Below are 1,524 nucleotides of genomic sequence, written 5' to 3'. Positions count from 1 at the left end.
TGCGGGGCGCTGCGGCGGGCCGTCGGCACCAACGTCCCTCTCGCCCCTTTGCACTCGCAGGCCGCCTGGGCAGAGACTGCGACAGTCTGTCTGCGCGCCCCTGTCTGATCGCGTCGGTCCCCCCAGGTGCGGGCGATGGCACTGGCGATGCTGCGGGACTGGTGCGGCTGGATGGGCGCGAACGCTCAGCGCTCCCTGCTCATCCTGGGCATCCCGGACGACTGCCAGGACCGGGAATTCCGGGAGGCCGTGCACGCGGCCCTGTGGCCCCTGGGCAGGTACCGAGTGCTGGGCCAGGTCTTCAGAAAGGAGCTCGGGTCCAGGGTCGCCTTGGTCGAATTTGCTGACTATTTAAACCGAAGTCTGGTCCCGCGCCAAATGCCAGGCAAGGGGGGCCCCTGGACTGTGGTCTTCCTGCCCCAGGCCCCCGATGCCGAGTCACAGGATGGACCCGATTTCCCTGCACAGCCCCAGAGGCGAGCGGTGCCTGGCAGGGCAGGGGAGGCAGCAGCTGCAGGCGAGGCTGGAGCCCCAGGTGAGAAGGGGTTTGCGGGGGCAGCAGGAACTGCAGATGTGGCCGGAGCCGCGGGTGAGGAAGCCGCAGGTACCGCAGTAGCTGCACGTGAGGCGAAAGCCGAGGATGTGGCGGTAGCCTCAGGTGAGGAGGAAGCTGCAGCTGAGGAAGGAGACAAAGATCTGGCAGGATCTGCAGGTGAGGCGGGAACTCCAGATGTGGAAGGAACCGCAGGCGAGGAAGCTGCAGGTGTGGCGGGAGATGCGGGTGAGGCACACACAGCAGGTGAAGCGGAAGCTGAAAATGTGGCAGAAACTCCAGGAGAGGAAGGAGGTGCAGGTGAGGCAGAAGCTCCAGATGTGGAAGGAACTGCAGGCGAGGAAGTTGCAGGTGCGGCAGGATCTGCAGGTGAGGCAGAGTCAGCAGGTGAGACGGAAGCTAAACATGGGGCGGAAGCTCCAGGTGCAGAAAGAGCTGCAGGTGAAGCAGAAGCTTCAGATGTGGAAGGAACTGCAGGTGAGGAAGTTGCAGCTACAGCGGGGACGGCAGGTGAGGCACAGTCAGTAGGTGAGACGGAAGCTAAACATGTGGCGGAAGCTCCAGGTGCAGAAAGAGCTGCAGTTGCGTCTGCAGCGGAAGGTGAAGGAGGCGCCCAAAGTGAGGCAGAAACTGCAGATGTGGTAGGAAGTGAGGGTGCGGCTGGAACTGCAGATGTGGCAGAAAACATGGATGTGGCTGGATCCGCAGCCGAGGCAGGATGTGCAGCCGAGGCAGGATGTGCAGATGAGGCAGGATGTGCAGCCGAGGCAGGATGTGCAGGTGAGGCAGGATGTGCAGGTGAGGCAGGATGTGCAGGTGAGGCAGGATGTGCAGGTGAGGCAGGATGTGCAGGCGAGGCAGGATGTGCAGGCGAGGCAGGAGCTGAACATGTGGAAGAAGCCTGGATCCAGCAGTGGAACCAGGCCCTGAAGCCTGTGCTGGAAAATATGGCCTACCAGGAACTGAGAGCC

The 1,524-nt window shown here is 63.0% G+C and overlaps 1 protein-coding gene across 1 annotated transcript; it reads left to right on the top strand.

Moving 5' to 3' along the window:
• Nucleotides 1–147: 147 nt before the first annotated feature.
• Nucleotides 148–1,063, top strand: LOC112476978 (paraneoplastic antigen Ma6E-like; the record flags this gene model as incomplete). The annotated part of the gene is made up of 1 exon (XM_025044286.1): nt 148–1,063. A coding segment is annotated over exon 1 (916 nt), but the record flags the coding sequence as incomplete, so codon positions are not given.
• Nucleotides 1,064–1,524: the final 461 nt, after the last annotated feature.

Source organism: Pteropus alecto, unplaced genomic scaffold, assembly GCF_000325575.1.
Source record: "Pteropus alecto unplaced genomic scaffold, ASM32557v1 scaffold12963, whole genome shotgun sequence".
Classification (NCBI taxonomy): Eukaryota; Metazoa; Chordata; class Mammalia; order Chiroptera; family Pteropodidae; genus Pteropus; species Pteropus alecto.
Note: the sequence above shows the minus strand (reverse complement) of the source record. Positions and strands in the feature narration are given on the sequence as shown.